Source organism: Mastomys coucha, unplaced genomic scaffold, assembly GCF_008632895.1.
Source record: "Mastomys coucha isolate ucsf_1 unplaced genomic scaffold, UCSF_Mcou_1 pScaffold14, whole genome shotgun sequence".
In the NCBI taxonomy this organism is placed as follows: domain Eukaryota; kingdom Metazoa; phylum Chordata; class Mammalia; order Rodentia; family Muridae; genus Mastomys; species Mastomys coucha.
Window position 1 is genome coordinate 104,255,020 of NW_022196896.1, and position 20,702 is coordinate 104,275,721.

The window sequence follows — 20,702 nt, forward strand, 5'->3', positions numbered from 1 at the left end:
CATGCCCCACTTTTACATGGGTTATGGGAAGTCAAGTTCAGGTTCTCTAGCTTTCCCAGCAACCCCTTAACCCAGTAAGCCATCTGCTCAGCGCTTTGCTTGTCTGGTAAACTTTCAGTGTGCTTTGCTGTTCCAAAGTCATATGGCAGTTCTTCCTTTCTTACAAACATAAGACTTTAATAAATTAGTTCGGTCTTACTATACATCCGTTGTTTTCTTGGAAGTGGGGCACACCTGTAGTACAGACTTGCATGCTTACATGCATACTAAGACGGGAGATGAATGTGGGCCATGAATAGAATGTCAAATTTTTAAAAACCATAGCCACATGAGACAAGGGAGCTATATGAAGCCAAAGAAATTCCTCGTCCTTCTCCACGCCTGTCTATGTGGCATGCAAAAACAAACAAGAAACGCAACGGTGGCGCGCTAGGAGTTCCGGCCGGTGCCGCTTTTTCCACACTCAACACATCTGCCAGCCTTGCTTTCTCCTCTAACTGTGACATCACGGTCCCCTGGGTTGGGGCAAAGCCAGATTCTTCCCAGTGAAGGTGTTCAAAGGAAGCCAAACCTTTTGGTAGCAAGTCCAACTGGTACTCTCTTCACCAAGGGCGGGGCTGGCAAACCTGATGCTGCCTTAATACATGGACCTAAGAGGAGCTCACAATGTGCCAAGAGAGGAGAGGGGACTCTGGTCTGCAGCTTTGTCACCTGGAAACCATATGGGTGGCCCTGAGGGAACAAATTATGCAGAGCCCACCAAACACAGACCATCTTAACTCATCTCAGTTCGACACTGATAAAAAGCTGTTGAAGGGTCCAGAAGATGAAAGAAAGGCATCCATTACGCCTTATATAAACCACATCCATCATGCCCTGTACAAACCCGTGCCCTGGGCTTCCGAGTGACCCATATACTCAAGAGCTCTCCCCACCTGAGCAACCTTCCTACAGCAGTTTGTTTGTGGGGCACCTGTCTGCTTCAGGTGACCCCGCGTCTTCCTTCTATAAATGAACATCCTGAGACCCCACAGTTGAGATCTCTGAACGACCCACCCATCTCTGTCTAGGGGTGTATTCCCTTATCAGAACCCAGTGAGTAGTTTCCCCAGGCTTTCCTCTGGCAGAACCATCTTGCCTTGGCTCTTAGTAAGGGCTTGTTTGAAGGGACAGCATAGTATCCTCCTTCGTGACAGAAAAGTGGCAGCTTCTGGAATGTAAGTCCCTTTGCCACCAAGCGTGGTATCAAAAGGGAACATTGTATCCTTACTGTCACTCCTTCTGAAAGGGCTCATTTGCATGAAGGCCTCTGGATTCCTCTCAATTCCTCTCTCAGCTGTGCCCTGCCTCCTCATATTCACCAACTGAGCTGTTTCTAACACACAACCACGCCTCAGTCCTGGCCTAGCTTCCTTAAACAGAAGTGAAGGGCAACGCTGAGAGAAAAACACTTGACTCGGAGCACTGAAGCAGTCATAAGAGAGCCCAAAAAAAGCACAGGGCTTTGCTTGGCCAGACACAATTCCTCTCAGCCCATTGCTGGAGAGGCTAATTCAACCAAGTCTGGCTGCCCACATCCATAACCACCCTTTCTGGAAAATTCAAAGCCAAACACAGGATCTGAACTCACACAGTCTATCAGGGACACTCAGCCTGTGGGATGCCCCACTTTTCCTTCTTGTTGTGCAAGGTTATTTTAGTTCCTGTTTTTATCTGAGAAGGCTAAGCTCCACCACAGCAACGTCTGGTAGGTACTTTCAGGAGCTGCTGGTGTTCCCAGTGGTGTACTAACACCCTGGATTTTGTTACACACGCCAGTCTCCATTTTCTTCTATTGGTTCACCTGCTCAGGCTGCCAAGATAGCACAGGCACAGTGGCTCAGAATGAACGCAAGTTTATATCTCACTATTCTGGACAATAAAGGTTCAAAACTGAAGTGCCAGCGAGTACTTAATCATAAGGGCTCTTCTGGTTTGTAGGAGGCCACCATCTGGCCCTGTATCCACAGGATCTCTTTGTCATCTAAGCACTGGGATGAGAAAGCATGCTTTCTGGTTGTCTCTTCTGAAAGCTGCTAATCCCACCAGGAAGGCTTCATCCTCATAACCCCGTCTAGCCCTGACTACCTCCCAAAGACCTCTCTTGTAAGAATGAACCATCACACTGAGGTAATGTACATCAAGGTACTCAAAAGTCCTAGTAACATAACCAGACAGAACTTTGGAGTTATCAGTTGGGTCAGATGCTTTAAATGAGAGGTTCTATTTGGTTAAAGACAGTTAATGTGCCTTTTCAGGTCATTACTCTCCTTTTGGTAACATGGAAGAAAGAGCCAAAGTCAATAACACCAATGCATCATCAATACCAAAAACACTGAGGTCAACACAGGATGACTCTGAGCAACATTTCCCTCCTGAGCCACTGAGCCTCTCTTGTTTAGTACAGGAGTCACACTGTGTGACTGGCTAGTGTCCACTCAACTTGCTCCTGTGTGTTCCTGGCACCGGAGCAGGTCAGAAGGTACTGGATCCCCTAGAACCAGTTAGAGTTGTGAGCCATCAAGAAGGTGGGAATCAGGCTGGAGAGATGGCTCAGTGGTTAAGGGCACTGACTGCTCTTCCAAAGGTCCTGAGTTCAAATCCCAGCAACCACATGGTGGCTCACAACCATCCGTAACGAGATCTGACGCCCTCTTCTGGAGTGTCTGAAGACAGCTACGGTGTACCTACATATAATAAATAAATAAGTCTTTTTTAAAAAAAAAGGTGGGAATCAAACCCAGGGCCTCAGCAAATACCAGTCACCTCACCGCCCTCACAACCTCTTCTTCTTGAACATCAATGGGACCTTGTGTGTAGTCTTTTATATATGGCTACTTTCTCTTAGCAAGCTGGACTCATTGTGCTATCATGAGTCCATTCCTCATGAGGAATGCACACCCTTCATAGAAAGGGTATATGGTCTGTAGCTACTATAAATAACACTGAACATCTGCATAAAAACCGTTTTGTGATCACGCGGTTGAAATAGCTAGATGGTGTTTCAGGTTTCAAGAAACTACCAAACTACTTTCCTGGCTATATCATTTTACATCCTCTCAATAGCAGAACACAACAGTTCCACTTGGGCCACCAATATCCGATCCATCATTTAAACATGAGCCCTTTTTACATTTTTTAATACATATTTGTTTTGCCTACATGGACATCTGCATACCACTTATGTGCCTCGTGCCCTTGGAGACCACAAGAGAGGCTATGAGTTGCATGTGGCTGACAGGAATTCAGGAATTAAATTCAGGTGCAAGAGTATCTAGCGCCCTTAACCTTTCCAGCCTCCATAGTGGCCATTTTTAAGAGTGTGCAGCAGTTTGTCAATGTGGTCTTTATCTGTATTCTGATGAGGACTAATTACCTTGTCTTATGAAGTTAATAAACTGTATATATGCACACATACAAAAACACTCACACATATGCACAGACTGACACACCACTCATACACACACATATTCACACATAAATCAACTTTTAAAAAAAAGATGACTTGAAAAGCTGTCACTGCTTGGTCATATTGATTCTTAAAAATGTTTCCTAAAGTACTGACTTTATTGATTAATACTTATCAGATAGAGAAAAGGCTTAAACATGTGCACCATGTGTTCCAGTTGGTGAGCTGTTTCCTTCTATTCGGGAGGAGTCATACTAACACTCTGAAGGCCAAGCAAAACTTCCACTCCTAGAACTCCCCCTGCCTGTGCAGGGCACCTCTCCCCACTGTGGTACATATACATACACACTGGCTGCTCCACATGCTAGCCTAATGCAGCTACGCAAGGAACCAGATAGCACATTTCACTTTATTAAACATTAACGCACAAATGGATGTGGCCTGTAAGAGGGCTAAAGGACGCCATAGGAGCAGAAAGGTACACTGAGAAACAGACCATACAACAGAGGCCAGCTTCATAAAAAGGGCTCAATATTGATCTCCAGAGAGGAACAGGGCATGGTCAGCTCAAATTTGGTGATAACATCAGGATGAAGGACACCCAGCTTCCCAATGCTCTGACCCCCGACAAAGATCTCAGCACACCGTCCAGGGAAGAATGCAGAACCTGAAACAGAGAGTGGGAGAAAAATCAATGTTTCTTCTGGAAAAAAAAAAGTCAATCGCCATTTAACACTAAAAGCCTACAGGTCTCCTTTAAAAATAACCAATCTTCTTTAAGCCACTGGCTGCATGGTCGCACCCTTGCACTTGCTAATATTAAGGAGCACTTACAACTACACCAGGAAACAATCATGAGATAAGAGCCCTATTCTTCTCATCATGAGGGCTGAACTGGAAGGAGGCCACAGGAGTGTCACCATTTCTTAGGGGAACTAAGTCCTGAAAAGGACACAAGAAAAAGAAGTAGAACTGATGAGCCTCCGGGGACAGAACAGACAGAAGCAGGTTCTCCCACTTGCTGGATGAGAAGTCTGCTGTGGTTCCATTCACTCCTTACCATGTCACACTTCACTTTATTACACAAGAAACCCACACTGAAATACTACAGCCACAGGGACCTGCACATGTGCTTGCTGGCCCCATCTCCACAGTGCAACCTTCCTCCCTGCCTGAAAAGAACAGATTGGGTGTGTCACCTGTGAAGCCCTGGTGAGGGCCATGGCAGAGGCACAGCAGAGCCACACGGGTCCTAGCTGACTCCTACTACTTCAAGGCAGGCAGAGAGCTCTCTATTCGCTGCCAGAACTCTGCTCCAGCTTCCCACCCAGTAACCATTCTGGAGGCTTAACCAGCTGAAAATGAACCAACAAGCTGGGAGGCCCACCCACTTCCTAGCCACTAAATTACCAGTGCCACAGGCTTATCAACTTGCAGTAGTTTAAAAAACAATGCTGATTCATTTCTCTCAACACCCACTTGAAAAGGGATCAGACCCACAGCTCTTGAAGGATTCAAGCAAAATGTTTACTGGCTTGAACTATAAATACCCAGCAGAACTGGGCCACAAGCCTGCAGTCTGCCACTCAGAGTGAGTGCATTATTTATGGGGGAGCAAACTGCTGAGTCTCTAATAGCTCCAAGGTCAGCATAATTAAGAATATAGAGTGGGAGGGGTGGCTAGGGGACTCTACTACTGCTGGGCCGATACCATGAGACAGAGGTACACACAGATTGCCCAACAATGTGAAGAGATATTTGCTTCTACTCTCAGGAAAGAACAGAAAAACATTTTTGTCATTCTCAGCCCCAAAGCAAGATGGCTGAACTATTTGTTTCACATCTCATCAAGCTAAGTGACTCTGCTTCACAGTCAAAGCAAGCCATCCCATGAACTCCATTTACGTGCTGCAGCTGGCTCTGTGCCCTAAGCCACACTCAGGAAAGGGTTGAGAAAAAGAATGTTATACAACAACTCAGAAACCAAGCTGCAGAGGTAATAAAGAATCTGGCTAGGATAATAATTATGGTTAAATTTGATAAAGATGACACACTCTTATCCTGTGAAATGAAAATATAACTTAAAGGCAACACTACTCATAAAGACAAGACTGTCAACTACATCCCCAACAATAGGAAAAACAGAGAGAGGAACAGAGGGAGGGAGGAAGGGAGGAAGGGAGGGAGGGAAGGAAGGGAGGGAGGGAGGCTGTCTCAAGGCAGAATGAAGAGGACTCCTCAAATGACAGGTCAAGGCAGCTTTTACCAAGTACAATCAGCACCTCCAGAGCTGGGTTGTGCCCACACCCGCCCACCCTCCCCGTAGACAGAGCTGTAAGGCTGCACACATAACAAGCAGCACTGGATGACAAGGATGCTCCTGCTGTGGACAAGGACACTCCTGAGAGGACTCTGGTTTGCTCTGAAGGCCACCGGGGGAGGAAATGCTCAAGACCTTCCTGACAGGCTTGCTTTCCTTTTATCTATTTTCAATTTCAATTTGATTGGATTCATTTTTATTGAAGCATAAAACCAAACTATTTTAGAATCTAAGCCAGATGTGCTAGTTCTGACAATGTTAGCAAAATAAGAGCCTAAGATAAGAAATGAGAATTTTTACTTCATATAACATTTTGATTCAGCATTTTTTTTAGTAAAATTCAGTTATATTCTTCTTCAGTTGCCAGGTTTACTTGGCCTATAAATTTGGACCAAATTTTGCTTTAGTTCATTAATCAGCTAGATATGTAGTAACAAAAATATTTATATCAATAAATGCAATTTTCTCTCTTTCCAGAGAAAAACAAAGAAAATCCATATTCAAAACTATTTAACATATCCCAAGGTAAAAGAGTATTGAAAAAGGATTCAAATGTCAAAAGTTCACACTTTCACATGGGCCCAACCAAAGTCACAACTGCTGCTCAAAGGTTCCTGGCCAGCAGGCTCCTCACTCTCATGTAATGAGCCCAGTTTGGGGTCCCTGCATCATCACTCCACTCTGCCAAACTGCATGCCTGGATTTGTGGGAACAACTTTATTTTTCACTACCATTTTTCAAGTTTTCACTTCTAATAAGTTCAGATGACGGCATGAACACCCACCTCTGAGTCTCACAAACATCTGTTCTCCAAACATACAAACTGAGAAGCTTGCAAAAGGGCCTTCTGATATCAAGGGTAGAAAGGACCTTAAGAACCACACATACCACTTGACTTATGCCACAGGTGAACTAGAAACTGCGTGTAAAGTTACAAAAACAGAAGCAGTCTTAGTATTCTAGAAACTTATAGAGCAAATTGAACTCCGCAGGCAGAACTGCCTCGGTAACAAAATGGGGGGAGGGACAGAGCCCACTTGAAGGCAGTAATGGGCCAAGGCCTTCTAGACGAGAGTCGCTGTCAACAGCAGCTCTACACTTAAAAGGAATGAAAGCTAGTTTACTCTGGAGCATTTTTTGAGTGACCACTGCCTGGGAAAACACACTTTTGTTACCCCAAATTCCATGTTACAACACAGAACCAACAACAACCCAGTTTCACAGGGTTTCTGTAGTTTTACAGAGCAAAATAATAAATCAAGGCAAATTTAAAATGGATTGGTGGGTACACCACAGGGGCAGGATGGGGGAAGCTTTTCTACAGGCCTAAAATATTATCTGATGACATTCTTAGCTCATGGATGGATGGAAGCTAGTATTCTGTTAATAACTTTTAAGAGGTTTTTATTTATTATCACAAGATATTAGTTCTAATAGTTCTATGAGTCAAAGTGTTAGTTCAGATAGAGTGAGGCACTGAATGGCTATTCCATAAGGCTAAAACTAGCCTAAGATAAAGTAATTAGTTAGTCTCTGAACCTACAAAGTTCAAATCTCTGCACAATACACAGTACTGAAATTGCAATCAGTCTATCGGTCTCTGCAGAGTTTCTGAAAGAACTCCTTTCAGAGTTCTTTTCAGAAACTTTCGTTTACAATGTCCACTGCTGGCCAAAGGAAAGCACTTCAGCTCAGTACCCAGGTGGATAATGTGACCCAAAAGCTTCGGCTAGAACTGAAATATCATAAAGTTTGTCTAAAAACACAAAGTCACATGTGAAGGCCATGGTCCAAGCTTTCAGAAAGTCAGACCTGGATTGAAGCCAGAACTGACTTTATCCAATCACACTGGAGAAAAGGCACCGTGCTGTGTCTACAGAAGAAGCTGCGCATTCATTGCCTTGTGGATGGGAATGGAGATTCAGACTCTACAGAGCACCTTCATTCTCTTCTCCTGTGTAAAAGCATTGAATACTCCAGCACACCAGTTCCCACCACATCTGCATGAACTCAAGATAAACTCAAGATTTTGTGTTTACCTGGCACAGTTAACGCGTTTCCAAGGCAGAAAACATTTTGGGAAATGTTGCTCTCTATTGCAATACATGTGCAAGTGCAGACAAAAGAAACACCAGTTAGGCACAAAGAAGAGCTTAATTTCCCAAACTTAGCGGGGTGTGAATAAGCCCCTTAATTAAAGTCTTTGTGTCCTTGAGGTCATCCGTGGGCCCGTAATCTAGCACAGCACCCCGTCTTTAGCATGTTTTCTGGCTAACTGACCATCAAAGCATTTGGGAGTGCCTTCTCTTGCCCGTTGCCAAACACTTTCCACAGTTTCATTTGGCTCCCATCTTTTTAGACAGTATTCCAGCCTAGGATTGGCGGAGGCTTTCCATACACTCGGTCACTCCTTAACTGCAGAAAGCATCGGAAGAGCTTAAGGTGGTAACTGAGCAGCCTCCTCATCTGAGAGCAACGGGGAGGGGGTTAGCAAGCATGAGGCTCTTTGCCCTCCCTCAAGAGTCCTGCCAGGCTAGAGCCAGGTCTCGCCTGAACAGTTTACTCCCCATGCTCTGAAATATCGGCTGCTTATTCAACTTGCTCTTCCCTTTCTTCATATTGCCAATATACATTTTGGGATTCAAACTCACAAGTGATTGTAAGTGGATACTTTATTACCCAAATCTAGAAGAGGAGGAGGAGGAGGAGGAGGACGAGGAGGAAGAGGACGAGGACGAGGAGGAGGATGAGGATGAGGAAGAAGAAATTAACAGGGGCAGAGAACTCTGGTAAAGTAGTATGTCATTGCTAATAACAGAAATTAAATTCATTAGACTTTCACCACACACTTGTCCCCAAAATTGAGGGATGAAATGGAAATTGTATAACTGCAGTACCAACTGAGTATGTCTTAAATCTACTCAAAATCCTGATTATGTAATATGGGTGAAAGAAAAAAAATAAGTTAATAGGTTAACTTTAGAGTTAGTACCTACCCCAAACCCTATACTCTTCTCAAAGGATGGAAGAAGGAAGGTAGGAAGGAAAGAGGGAGGAAAGGAAGGAGGGAGGGAGGGAGGGAGGGAGGGAAGAAAGGAGAAAAGGAAGAAGGAAGGAAGGGAGTCTTACTCAATTATACCCTCATTATATGCACGATTTTATTCTTATGAGGCTTTAAGACAAGCAGCTGTTTTGAGGACACACACAGAATCACACAGGGAAAAGAGGTCCATTATAGGTAAGGTATTAACTTGTAAAAGGCTTTAGGGCTCTAAAGAGCCAAAGCACCACAACCAAGATATGAACACAAAACACTTTTTTTTTTTCCTGATCTCAGGGCACTCAGGAGAAAATGCCTCTGCAAAGACCATTTAATTTGTAAGGGGAGACTGAATAATTTCCGACTGGTAATATAAAACACCCATTTTCTCCCAGATGTATACAATTCTTCACCTTGCATTTGAAGTGAATATTTATGGTACCTAAAGTCTATAAAGAGAGGGGACCTAATCCTTTGAATTTAATGGCCATCTTTCATCCCTTTCGGAAGATCAAAAGAAAGAAAAACCCCTTACACAACTTTACAGTGCTAATCCCAACACACCTGCAGACACCATTAACTCTTACAGGGAGGCAGTGGTCCAGGTCTTAATACTGGCACCATGTACTCGACAAGGGCCTGGGACCGTCTTCTTAGAAGAAATCAGCAAAGCCCAGATGACCTTATCTTCTCATAGAGAAGGTTCTTCAACAGAGAAGCATCTTTGGTCAGGCATGTGGCTCACGCCTGTCCTCCCTGCACTCGGGAAGCAAACGACTACCAGGCTGAGACCAGTCTAGACTTCTCAGTGGACAGTGTCAGGGAAATATATACCCCTCCATTCCCTAAAACTTCTTATAACTAAATATTTTGAACTGTAACACCACATCTACAGTCTTTGCTTCTGTGGCTGTCACTTTCTTAACAGTTAACTTAACAGAGAATATGCTATGGAAACCTAAGATATTACAAGTTCAGTCCTTGCTATGCATCTCACACACTCTTATTTCACAACCTCAAGGAAATCAAAATGGTGGCAAAGGCTTAAAGGTGATCTATCCAATTGCAATTTAAACTAGACTCAAAGTAAGTTGTATAAAATCAAAGGACAAATTTTAACTGTAGGTTAGTAATCTTGTCTCCACAAGTCACTTTCTAAATCTTGCCATTTTAAAGTACTTGCAGGAGATTTTATGTGTGTGTATATGTGTGTGTATGTCTGTATATACATATATATGTGTACATATATACATATGTATATGTATGTGTGTGTGTATATATACATATGTAAATATAAAAACAGTAACAAATCAATTGCCTGGACTTTCTGAGCCATGAGCTCCTTTTCTAGCTTTTCACCTGACCCAGGACTATTTGTCAGCCCACGTTTGAACAATGTATTTCTTGCTGGTGAAGCTAAGAAGACAAAGCAGAAGCTGTGGAATCACAGCCACAATTCCACACAGAATTCACAGACCTGCGGCTGACTTGTAGCAAACTCAATTTCCAACATGTAATTACAATAGGTATGTTATGGTTCCAGAATCTAATTTCAGCTTACCATGCACGTTAAACTAAAAAAGAATGAAGAGTATTCCACAGTAGGAAGATGCCGCATCCTCCCTTCTGCTCAGATCCTTCCATCCACAGTGAGACTCAGAGGGTCTCAGAGTGTGGCTCTGGCCAAGGTCTTTGAGCAACAGTAAGTTACAGATGGGAAGAAGAAAAGCACAAGAAGATTAGGAACCTTGCCCAAGGCAAGCAATAATGTAGGCTAGAGAGTAAGAAGCCAAAGGTGAAGAAGGGCCCTGAAGTCGCCCACAGGCACATGGGGCCTGCAGCAGGATGCCTTTAAGCTGCTGGCCAAGCTGTCCACTACTTCATGTTTGCAAGCTTCCTCTGGTTTAATGTAAATGTTAAAATGTAAATAGTGACTGGAGAACCAGCAGTTTGTACCTCTAACCTTAGCTCACACCCAGGCACACACTCTGATGCTGTTAACACACAGAGTACTAGCACAATCACAACATTCATTTGAGGAAACAAAATTACCTTTCAATTTTTTATTTTTACTTTATTTTAAAATGTATAAATGAATGTTTTGCATACATACATATAGGGACACTACATACATGCCTCAGAGGTCAAAAGAGTTGCAGAGGGTTGTGAGCCACTTTATGGGTGCTGGGAATAGAACCCAGGTCCTCTAGAAAAACAGCAAGTGCTTTTAACTACTGAGCTATCTCTCCTGCCCCAGAACATTTCTAAAAGTCCCCTATAACAAAGTGTCTTTAATGAATACATTCTAGATCCCTAAGACAAGGCTTGAACTATTTGAGCAGTAAGACATGTAAAAGTTTGGGTAGGTAAAAAAGGAGCCAGGGCATTAGAACCTACAGCAGAGGCCTCCTCTGAACTTGACTTCAGAGCTCCTAGCTGGAAATGAGCTTGCACAGTCCTGTCCATCCTCTAGCTTACAGGAGAAGAGAATCTGGCAGCAGGTAAACTGAAGAACTAGAACTAGAATCAGTCCTAAACCCTGCTGGAGCTCTCCCATCCACAGCTGCTTTTCCTGGTAGCAGACTGAAAATCTCTGCAGAGTAATTTGTCCATTCACAAGACCTTTACACATCCACATAGCTTCTTTCCCAATAAAACTCCTCAACAAAATCCTTTCCCAACAAAATCCTTTGAATTCAACAACACCACTTACTGTAGGCCCTGCCACTTGGGAGACTGAGGCAAAAAGAATCTGAGTCCAGCCTGGGCTACATAGTGAAGACCTACCTAAAAGTTAAAAAGCCCCATGGTAAAGGTAAAAGATCCATGGCAACGTGCAGGAGCCGGGAGTCATGCATCCTAGGGCTAATAAGCAACGTAGTACTGTTTCCATTTTGTATTTTTATTTTGTGTGTGTGTGTGTGTACAAAACAGAGAGAGGAAGAGAGAGAGAGAGTGCAGGTAAGATGAAAACTTGCAGGAGGAGCACATGGGCTGGAACTCATAGATTCCAACTTTACTGGAGGCTTTACCCAACTGGCCCAACCAATATCTATAAAGATATTACCTTTATACTTAGCACCTATATCATTTTGAGATCTACTTTTCCAGTTTTGTTTATAGTCACATGTTTAAAGACATTTTTGTCACATTCCATTATGTTTACATATCATAGTTTGCTGAATAATTCTTGTTTATTTATTACTGTAAATAGGCTTCTGTAAACGTGTATCGCTTGTATTTCTTTAGTTTCCCAAATGTAGTAGTACATAAGTAGAAGAAAAATCAAAATAAAAGATGAACCACTGACCTAAATTCACAATAAAATATACATTTCTAATTTTTAAAGAAAGCAGATTATGAATTAATAACAATTTTAAAAATCAGAGTAAAAGTAGTTATAAAGGCTTTTAGGATATAGCTTGTTAAAAAGAAATATAGAAAAAACAAAAACAAAAACAACACAAAACTTCTGAACATAGAGGCGAGAAGCGATGCAGAGCTGCTGCCTCCTGAGTTCAGGCTGCATTGGTGAATCTGCTGCAGAATTCCCAGTGTCTGGGGGAGCCTCAGCTTAGCATGTTAGCCCCTCTTGGCTATGGCCAAGAACATGACTTCACAAGCCTCTGTGAATCTTATATTGACTACATATTACACATATGGGAAATCTGAAAGTCACAGATTAAATGTGCAACTTTGAAAAATAAGGTCTCAGCTCAAATTCCATTTTCATTATAGATAAATTTGTTTTTAATGTTGGGAAAGCACTTTCAATGTTCTGAGATGGATTTGGATGAGTAAAGAGACCTTGTTACTAACTCTGATATATATCTGAAAGCTTCTTGAAATATTTCTCAAGAATGGAACTGACTTTCGGAGGCCTTCAGAAATGAGCAAGGGGCCTCTGAGAAGCTGCAGAATGCTGGGAGTTGGGCCTTTCCAAGTATAAGTTAAGCCTTTTTCCAATTCTTACCCACTTTCAGTATTATATTTCCTTTTGAATCTATCCCATCCTTTGAAAGTTATTTTATCTTTTAAATATACAAATTGAATATGATCATTAGATACTGTTTCCTCAATTTCTTCATGAATTTCAGAAGGCATTTACCACCATATGTGGTGGTTTGAATGTGCTTGGGCCGGGGAGTGGCACTATTAGGAAGTATGGCACGTTGGAATAAGCCAGGCCTTGTTGGAGGAAGTCACTGTGTCACTGTGTGTGGGTGAGCTCTATGAAGGACTCTGTAAGAAAAAATGGAACCCAGCCTCCATTACTATGGTTGGAGTAAACACCTCCTTGATCTCAGTGGGAAAACATATCCACTAAGAAAGTCAGACTCCAGAAGGAAAGAAATGAGAACTTACGATATGATGTCTAAAAACCTCCATAGCAAAAGCCAGAAAAGCAAAGAGTTAACAAGCTAAAAAAAAGTACAATATTTATCAGAAAAGGTTAATAGTCATACAACACAAAAGGTTCTAAGACCAATAAATCTAAAGAAATAAATTAACAAGAGGCTCAGAGAAAAGGAAATTAAAATGTGCTACAAATGAGAAAATAGGCTTGTATTTGTTCATAAAAAAGATGGAGGCAAACATTAGTGAGATGCCACTTCCCATCTATGAAACTGAGAACAGAAAGGACAAAACAAACAAGCCACAGAACCTACAATTCAGTGTAAACAAGATCGTCTCATCAGCTGCATGTGCAGTACGAAAGTCAGAAGTCTAGCAGAAGGGTATCTACCAATGACGTAGTCTTTGTCCCAACAGCCCCATACCTCTAGGAATTTCTTCCAAAAGTACACTGACAAAAGCATCAAATAGCATGAGTACCAGGCAGGACTGACTGGAAATAAGCCAAAGTTCACTGACAGAGAACTGGTCCAACTCTGGGATTCTACACATAAGAACAGTTCATTTGGCCCAAAGGAAAACAGCCTAAATATGCTGCCTCTGTGCAGGCTGCTGGAACAAGAAGCCAGCTCCACAACAGTACACACAGCACTGCTCACTCAGGTAAGAAGTCAGAAGGGTGTACACGTGCACTTACATCTAAAAACAAACCACAGAAGGACAAATGAAAAGAAAGTTGACATCAGTGGAGCACATCTGCAATTCTATCACCTGAGAGGTGAAGACAGAGGGACCACAGGTTCAAGGCCAGTGGTGGTTATACAGAAACACCATGTCTCAATAAAACCAACACCAACACACACACACACACACACACACACACCCCAGACAAACAAACAAAAAACCCCACAGACCCAGAAGGCAGAAAAGGGATGGAATGAAAGATGAAACAAAGACTAAATATGATTATCTATATGTACTCACTGTAGGTTATATACTACAGATAAAAGAAACGACTGTATGTAGTACTTAAACTCTTTTCAGCAGTCATACAGTTAGTAACATTGGAATTCTCATTTTGAAACTCTGATGACATACACAGCCAGATAAGTCAAAGCCAACAACAATGGAAATGTGTTAAAACCAAACGAAGAGAATTATACAACTCTATAAATATCCTCAGGTTCTGAATATGAATTGAAAATACCCATGTTGGGATAGAGATGTAGCTTAATGTTAAAGAATTTGGCTAACATACAGGAGGCCCTAGGTTCAAACCCCAGGACTAAAAGGCAAAAAAAATAAAAGACAGACAAAAACCTGTTTCATTTGAAAAGATCAACACTAAAAAAACCCCACAAACAAGTATTTTCTGAATCTCTGTAATCTTTGTATGCTAAAAAGCTCAGAAACAAAGTTGCATGGACAAGAGTGAACAACCTTAGCATACAGACCATGATATAAATTTGATTTCTCTCCAAAAAGAACCAGGGATCCATGGACATATGGCTGACTCTAGTGCTAAGTAGTACAAACTCATTAGGGGGCACAGGGTGATGAAGAGTTTATTCTGAAGGTGCTGATCTCAAGTAAGGTTAAGAATAGAGGGCAGGTCCCCTCAGGTCTCCTACAGTTTGAAGTCCTCAAAGCTAAGCTCCACTTGACAAAATTTTGACTCAGTGCTCCATTCCTCTCACTGGATTGTCACACAAGCAAGTGTAAGCAGGACTGTGTCACAGGATTCAGCAATACAAGACTGTGACAGAAAGCTCTACCAAGATTGTTCTGTCAGCTCTCAGGAGGCTGAGGACAGCCTGGTCTACAAAACAAGACTGTCTCAAAAACCAAAACAAGCCTAGAAATCACACAGCGAGAGTTTAAATGCACCTAAGGACTGCTGTACTGTCATGTGTGTGTTGCTTCCTCCTGACACCATCTGTGTGTGGCTTAGGCTCTGAGCCATAAATAAAAAAGTTCACATCTCTTAATTTTCAAAGTTCTAAATTTATCTTTCTCCTGTGCCAAAAACATAAAATTATGATTATCAATTAGTTCAATTATGTTCCCATTTATTATCATGGAGACATTAACACTTTTATGAACTGCTAATTGGCATAAGTAATTTTATATACTATTATTTACATATATAAATAAATAATATTAAATTTTTTTCAGAAGTCTGAAGTCCTAGCTCAGTTGGAAGAGTCCTCACCAAACATGCAAAGTCCTGGGTTCAATTTCAAGCACCCCAAAAACAAAGTATGATGACACAAGCCTGTTAATGTAGTAAGAGGATCATATTTTAAGATCATCAGTCTATGTAACAAGTTCAAGGCCAATCTAGGCTATAGAACTGCCTGTCTTGAGGTTGAGAGTCAGTCCTGGATGGATGTGAGCAGGACCACTTCCTTCTCTCAAGCTGGGGTATGGTCATTCTCTTCTTTGTCTGAGAATAATTAAGAAAATCCATCAGCTCATAGATACACTTCCTCCCTCAGGGATCAAGGTATAACACTGGACGTTGAGACTACTTTCCCTTCGCGAAGTACAGCCACTGAAACAGCTTCTTCCTGAGAGCCTAGGACCTGCTGAAGGAAGGCTTCTAACATCTCCAGGAAGAACACTTCTAACATAGGCCTGAGAGAAACCTTTCTGTTAACAGAAAAGGGTTATGTGCTTTGTAGCTCTGTGTCACCCACAGGAGCTGACCTAAGGAGAGAGTAAATAAACAGTTCTGAATTTTGGAAAAAAGACAGAGAATATCTAAAAAAGGTCTTTAGGAGAAATAATAATAACAACAATAACAACAACAACAACACAAAGGTTGTCACACTGTGTTACAACACTATCAGAACATTGAACTAAACCATTCCAAGTAAGGTTTGTGAAATGTAACAATTGCAAAACAACACACATGAAGAAAGCTAAGTGTCCATATGTGGGAAGTTTTCTACCTTATGCATAAAAATGAGGCAGGAACAATGAACCTTCATTCACAAATAAGACACTGAATCATGAGGTGGGTGCCAGAGCTTCCAAGAGCCCTGCAGCCCTACTGTCCTGCTGCCAGTCCCCCACATGGACACAGTACTGGGAATCTTGACCACAAGCTGTAGATAACCACTGAAGAGGTTCTCTTTGTAAAGTCCCAAAGCTCCAAGCTTCAAACGTTTTACCAAAGCCAATGCCTTAGATTAGTCTTTGCTGACGGTAGTGTGAATATGCTCTTTAGAACCCCTACTTTATAATCCAGGATGCTCTGTGTAATCAAACCATAAACTGAACACCTTACATCAACAAGCTGTTCAGATACGTTCCCAATGAACTTTCGAGCTCATGTTACACTAAGACAGAGTGACAAGGGAAACAGCACAATTTCACCCATGTATTTTAGCATCTGAGATCTTTCACAGGTGTCCTAAAAGGGGAATAAGGTCATGACCTCCGGTCAAGCCACTAGGTGTTACTGTAACAGAAGGTACCTAATAACCAGGGTGAGTGCATATGGTGCTGCCCTAAATGTGGGCAGTACAAGATCAATTTTCATTTCCTGAAATAAATTCTGAGAAGCATGAAAACTCAGACTGTAAAAAACAAACAAACAAACAAACAAACTAAAGCTCTAAAGCCTGTCTGTTCATCAAGGATCTTGTCTCACGTTAAACTGAACTTTCTGTAGAACTGAAAAAAAAAAAAAATTCAAAACTGAACTAGGTAACAAGCTAAGGAGGAAAAACCACTGCTGGAGTCAATGTAGCCAGTCACAAACAAAGCCCACCACATTCTACAAGAAATTATTTTTGCCACTGATTTGCCCAGCAACCACATTACTGTTCTAAACACAAAAATGCTGAGAATTTGCCTTGCCCAGAAGTGGTTTTGTTAAAAGGCTAAGTGCATCTTAACATACATAATTTAGTTTGCAACAAACCACAGAAACGAAGGGAAAAAGCCTGAAAAAAATAAAAACATATATTTGGTATAATGATCTGATCGAGTACCTCTAAAACGCTCTGAACTTTTGAAACCCTTAAAATGCTCTGCAGTGTATTACAAGTTAAAGGGTTTTTGCTTTTCACTCAGCTTGATCCCATTCTCCCATCAACATGAACATCTACATCACTTTATGGTCTTAAATTATGGAGGTGCTCAGAAAATGAAAACTATGTATGATTAGTGACCAGGCCTTCCCCACTGGCTGCAGTCACAGCTTTCTGAGTGCTACAGACACCCACAAGCTGCCGAGAGCTGCTACCACTCCATCAGTAAGGCTAGGCTCTAATCAGCACGTTCCCCGGGAGCCGGGTGAGAATCAACCAAATGAATTTCCACTCTACTTATTCTCCCAGCATAGTAGCACAAAAGGAAGCTTGTAAGCAAGCACCAAGAGACAAAAAGCAACAAGGCCCAAGTCACACGATCAAGAGGTCTGCTAAACAGACGAAGCTAAAGTATAACTGCAAAGCCGCTAGGGGTGTTTAATTATTAAAAAGTAAACCATATGCTTAAGTAATAAAAAGACAGTTCGGTAATCAAAAATGGCATGAAACAGTAGTTCTAATTCTGGTTCTACTTGCCCTACCCTGAAAATCTTTCCCTACCATATATACATACACTGTGTGTGTGTGTGTGTGTGTAGTATCAGTAAGCCTGAAGAAGAGATACAGCTAAACACACTCCAATGGCTAAATCCTTGCGCTTACAAAGTGACTCGGGAGTCTGGAAAACTGTTTGTTGTCCCTTAGTTGTGGTATATGCATATACACATCACAAGCAGAATGATGGTTTGTTTTGTTTTGTTTTGTTTTGCTGCTGACTTATTTTGACAAGTCATTTATTTAGACCTTGATTATTCTGGCCATAAAAAAGATAATCATATTTGTCATTAGAGAATCAAACAAACTAAGAAATCCCTATGAAAAATTAAGAGCCATTACTTATAATGACACTATCTTTGGCTTGATGGCTTTTACAGAAAGCATCCCTAAGAGAAAAGCACCCAGGAACTAGGCACATGCCCCAGAGCCCAGGGAGCCAGATGTGGCTGCTGATGGTGATGGGAAACTAATGATAGGAAAAGAAAGTACAGTTCTTCCCTTCTCTTTTCAACAAAAGCCAGTTACACATGTCGGGTAATACTGATCCAGGCCACCCAGGTGTACACCTTATATCAAAGCTTTTCAAGTCACAGAACACTATGGTATTCTGAGAGCCAAATGTAGACCCAAAAGGAAAACTAAAATTCTAATATCAAAACCAGACAACAAATAAAGCAAGCAAGCTAGGTATGGTGGCTCTTGCCAATCATCTCTACACTCGGGAAGCAAAGGAAAAAGGATTGAAAACTGAAGGCAAGGTAGGCTAAGCAGCTAGAGCTGGCATCAAAAAACCAAGGGAAGGGTATAGTTCAGTAGCAGAGTATTTGCTTAGATGGCCCAAAGCCCTAGGTGCAATATCTAACACCGAAAAAGGAAAAAAAGTAACAACTTGCCCTAAGCAAAAGAAACATAAAGACTGGGCTGGTGAGATGGCTCAGTGGGTAAGAGCACCGACTGCTCTTCGGAAAGTCATGAGTTCAAATCCCAGCAACCACATGGTAACCACCTGTAATGAAATCTGATGCCCTCTTCTGGTGTGTCTGAAGACAGCTACAATGTACTCATTTATAATAATAAATCTTAGAAAAAAAAATAAAGAAACATAAAGACCTACAAGGCAATTAAGAAATGAAGTAAACCGACCCGGCACAAAGAAATAGTTATAATCACTGGGCCTGGTGGCACACACCTTTAATCCTAGATTCAGGAGGCAGAAGGAGGCCAATCTTTGTGAATTCAAAGCCATATTGGTTTACATAGTGAGTTGCAGGACCACTAGAGTTACATGGTGAGACTCAAAACAAAACAAAACAAAAAACCTAGCTGGTAGTGACAAACTCCTTTAATCCCAGCAATCAGTAGGCAGGGGCAGGCGATCTCTGAATTTGAGGCCTGATCTACAGAGCTAGTTACTTCCAGGGGGAAATAGGTTGTAGGGGGGAAGTGGGCAGGGGTGAAGAGAAATAGTTATAACTTATATTTGTATATTGTAATTTAAAAACAACTCTAGGCTAAAATAGCAGATACTTTTTATTAGGGAAATTAGATGCTAATAAGTTCTCTATTGCTTTGAACTTTAATATCCACATGATTCAAATTATATAAGTTTGAAATTACAAAAGTATAATTTTTAAGATCAACACCTACTGGCTGTCATACAAGGCTCTAAGTAATATAGACTATGAAAATTTCCAAATGTTGGGTGCTGCTGTTTTTATCTTCTAGTGGCTTCTGAAGCTTGGTCTTAGACAGTCTTATAGAGGTGCTCCCTCTCACTGCTCCACAGTACCCTGCAAGGCCTCCCACCATTGACTTGCCACCACTCTTCCTGCCTCCAGACCACATGCACTTCAAAAGCAGCAGCAGCTTCAACCCTTTCCAGCTAGCTGAAGCCCCTTGCCAGCATCCAGAACTCCTTCCACAGCTGCAGCCACACAAACAGCTCTCCACATGCATCCCACAGTACTCACCTTCAGATCTGCCCAAGGGTCTGCGGGACAGATCCTGGCTCTATTCATTCAAAGACCCTGCCACTTCCCCCAGCTCATTTCTAGAACGGTACCACTACTGACAGCATGGTACAATAACACCTGAAGCAACTAGAGGAAAGTCCCTGAGTTTGACATGAACAACCAGGCCCAACCCATACAACTTGCCTCCCCTGAACTGCTTCACTTATAAAGCCCAGATCTTGTACTAGATGGACTCTAAGATCCAGTTCCAGCACTGGACTCTACTATGCATGCATAACACATCTTTACTGGATCACATCTGATGAGATGTATGGAAATGCCTAATTCCTGCTACTATTAAACTGCTCAACTTTATTGAGCAAATATCTCAACATACCTAGATATTTCAGAGCTATTTTTAAAAATAGTTCAAAACAAAAAAGAAAAGCCACAATAAAAAATAAAAACAGAAAAAAATTCTGACGATTAAGAAAATAAATATAAGCAAAGCTCCAAAATATTTCCTCACCAAACCTCACTATAAATAACTGCTAAATAACACTTTCAAAATGAAGGTTCTGGTGGAAATTTAAGATGCCAAATCCAGTCCTAAAAACAGCAAGGTAAACAGCAGGAACGAGTGATAAAAATACTTTGCTTCAATTGTTTCTAGGTTTCTTGTCAAAGAAAATAAACTTCGATTCAAGCCACAGGAGAACAAACAGCAAAAGATTCAGAACTCCGCAGACAAGGAGAACCCAGCATGGTAGGCTCGCACACACGCGGCATTTATTGGCCTAAATTAAAGCCAGAGAGACTGGACTGGGCTTTTGGCAGTGGACTTCTCCTTGCTCCCTGATTAACAAGGGAAGTTTTCACAGTGGCATTCTCCTTGCCTTGCCTCAAAGCTTGCAGGTTCACAGGTCGTGAGTGCAGGCTGCACTTCAGTCTGCTGACCTGCACACTCCAGGTCAGCAGTGCTGGAGCT

The 20,702-nt window shown here is 41.8% G+C and overlaps 1 protein-coding gene across 2 annotated transcripts in view; it reads right to left on the reverse strand.

Annotated features, from left to right (window-relative positions):
* Positions 1 to 3,838: 3,838 nt before the first annotated feature.
* The window catches only part of Farsb (phenylalanyl-tRNA synthetase subunit beta), a 64,905-nt gene continuing 48,041 nt past the window's right edge, over positions 3,839 to 20,702 (reverse strand). For both annotated transcript variants that reach the window (XM_031368122.1, XM_031368121.1), the window contains one exon: positions 3,839 to 4,115. In XM_031368122.1, coding sequence (XP_031223982.1) covers positions 3,964 to 4,115 — 152 coding nt within the window. In that variant the 3' untranslated portion in view covers positions 3,839 to 3,963. The remainder of the gene's footprint in view (positions 4,116 to 20,702) is intronic.